Below are 2,202 nucleotides of genomic sequence, written 5' to 3' on the forward strand. Positions count from 1 at the left end.
CACACACACACACACTCACACGCACGCACGCATACGCATGCACGCTTTCTCGTGCTCATACGCACATGTACACACCTTTAACAGTAAAGCACTCTCTTAGGACATGCTGGAGCACGGCAGGCCCGGAGAGCCCATTTGTGTGAGGACACGATCCAGCCACTGAAGGGGCCCGTTCAGATGGATCTCTATCCAACATGGCGTACTCGTTACTGTCTGTCGTCTGAAAAAAATACAAAAAGAAAAGGGTCAAAAAAAAAAAATAATCAGAAAATATACATGAAGGGTATTCTGGAATGGTAATCCAAACGGTTACAAATCTTGGTACAAGGCCAGTAATTTCACAGGAATGGAGTTAATCTAATTACACTGACCCCAGTGCGTAACTGGTACTCGTTTTATCAATCCTGAAACGATGAAAGCCAAAGCTGACCTCGGCAGAATTTGAACTCAGAACGTAAAGCTTTGGCTTTCATCATTTCATGATCGATAAAACGAGTACCAGTTATGCACTAGGGTCAGTGTAATTAGATTAACTCCATTCCTGCTAAGCATTCTGCTAGCTTGGCTGTCTTAAAAAGACCTGGAGATAGAGGTAAACTCGAACGTGGAGTTTAAAAACAGAAACAATTCCTATCATAGTGGGCGCATTAGGTATTCAGACAAATACATAACAAAAACACCAGGACTTACAAATATATACAACATACAGAAAATTGTTGTTTATGGAAGACCAGCAGTCGCCCATGCATACCAGCCTCCGCCTCTCCATGCCACTGATGTTATCCAAGGGAAAGGCAAAGGGGCCGATACAGCTTGGTACCAATGACGTCACAACTCATTTCTACAGCTGAGTGAATTGGAACGACGTGAAATAAAGTGTCTTGCTCAAGAACACAACACACAGCCTGGTCTGGGAATCGAACTCACTACCTCAGTATTGCGAGTCAGACGCTCGAACCACTGAACCATACGCCTTTATAAAAACATGTATAAGACAAATACAAGATAAGCAGTGGTCCCTTGAGGAGGAGGGGGGGGAATACAAAGAAAAGAAGGGAGTTAAGGAATCGCAGGAGACTCACCTGTATTCGGCTCCCCACCCTTTCACAAAACTCATTCGTATAGTACACATTCTGGTGAGTTGGTAGACAGATTCAAAGCCTTGATTCACAGATTGACCCAGCATTGCAGCAAACTCTTGATTGTTGAAGATTTTCAAATTACAGCCTAGAAGAAGAAGATGATGAAGAAGGAGAAAATGAAGAAGTAGGAGAAGAAGAAGAAGAAGAAGGAGAAGATGATGAAGAAGGAGAAGATGAAGAAGAAGTAGGAGAACAAGAAGAAGAAGAAGAAGAAGAAGGAGAAGAAGGAGAAGAAGAAGATGAAGAAGGAGATGGAGATGATGATGATGATGATGAAGGGCAAAAAGATGAAAGAGGAAGAAAATGGAGAAGGAGAAGAAGGAGGAGGAGAAGATGATGATGATGATGATGAAAACGGGAAAAAGATAAAAGAAGAATAAGAAGAAGGAGAAGAAGAAGAAAAAGAAGAAAAAGAAAAAGAAGAAGCAGGAGAAGAAGAAGTAGGAGAAGAAGAAGGAGAAGGAGAAGAAAAAGAAGAAGAAGAAGAAGAAGAAGAAGAAGAAGAAGAAGAAAAACAAGAAGAAAAAGAAAAACAAGACGATGACGACGACGATGAAGAAGAAGAGGAGGAGAAGGAGGAGGAGGAGGAAAAGAAGGGGAGGAGAAGGAGGAGAAGAAACAGGAGAAGTAGAAGAAGAAGAAGAAGGAGAGGAGGAGAAGAAGATGATGATAAGAGGAAAAAGATGAAAGAGGAAGATGAAGAAGGTAAAGAAGAAAAAAGATGAGGAACAAATCATCACCATCAATGATCAAATAGCTATTTTCATCCTCACAGCCTCTAACAACCGCAAACAACCCCCTCCCCCCCACCGATCGCTGCCGTCATCATATCAGTAAGAGCAGTAACACCATCAATATCACCATCACCAGCATCATTTGCAGCAACAGTGTACTTCTCCCCCTACTCCTCGTCATCACCTGACTGGCTCCTGTGGCAGTGGCACGTAAAAAGCCCCCACTACAGTCTCGGAGTGGTTGACGTTAGGAACGGCATCCAGCTGTAGAAACTCTGCCAGATCAGATTGGAGCCTGGTGCAGCCTTCTGGTCCACTAATCCTCA

At 43.0% G+C, this 2,202-nt stretch overlaps 1 protein-coding gene across 1 annotated transcript in view; it reads right to left on the reverse strand.

Moving 5' to 3' along the window:
* Nucleotides 1–6: 6 nt before the first annotated feature.
* LOC106878050 (mothers against decapentaplegic homolog 3) overlaps nt 7–2,202 on the reverse strand; it is a 55,090-nt gene continuing 52,894 nt past the window's right edge. Inside the window, exons 7-8 of the mRNA XM_052977399.1 lie at nt 1,083–1,227; nt 7–220 (exon numbers count right to left, since the gene is read on the reverse strand). Of these exons, the coding sequence (XP_052833359.1) occupies nt 97–220; nt 1,083–1,227 (269 nt within the window). The 3' untranslated portion in view covers nt 7–96. The remainder of the gene's footprint in view (nt 221–1,082; nt 1,228–2,202) is intronic.

This window comes from Octopus bimaculoides, chromosome 28, assembly GCF_001194135.2.
Source record: "Octopus bimaculoides isolate UCB-OBI-ISO-001 chromosome 28, ASM119413v2, whole genome shotgun sequence".
NCBI lineage: Eukaryota > Metazoa > Mollusca > Cephalopoda > Octopoda > Octopodidae > Octopus > Octopus bimaculoides.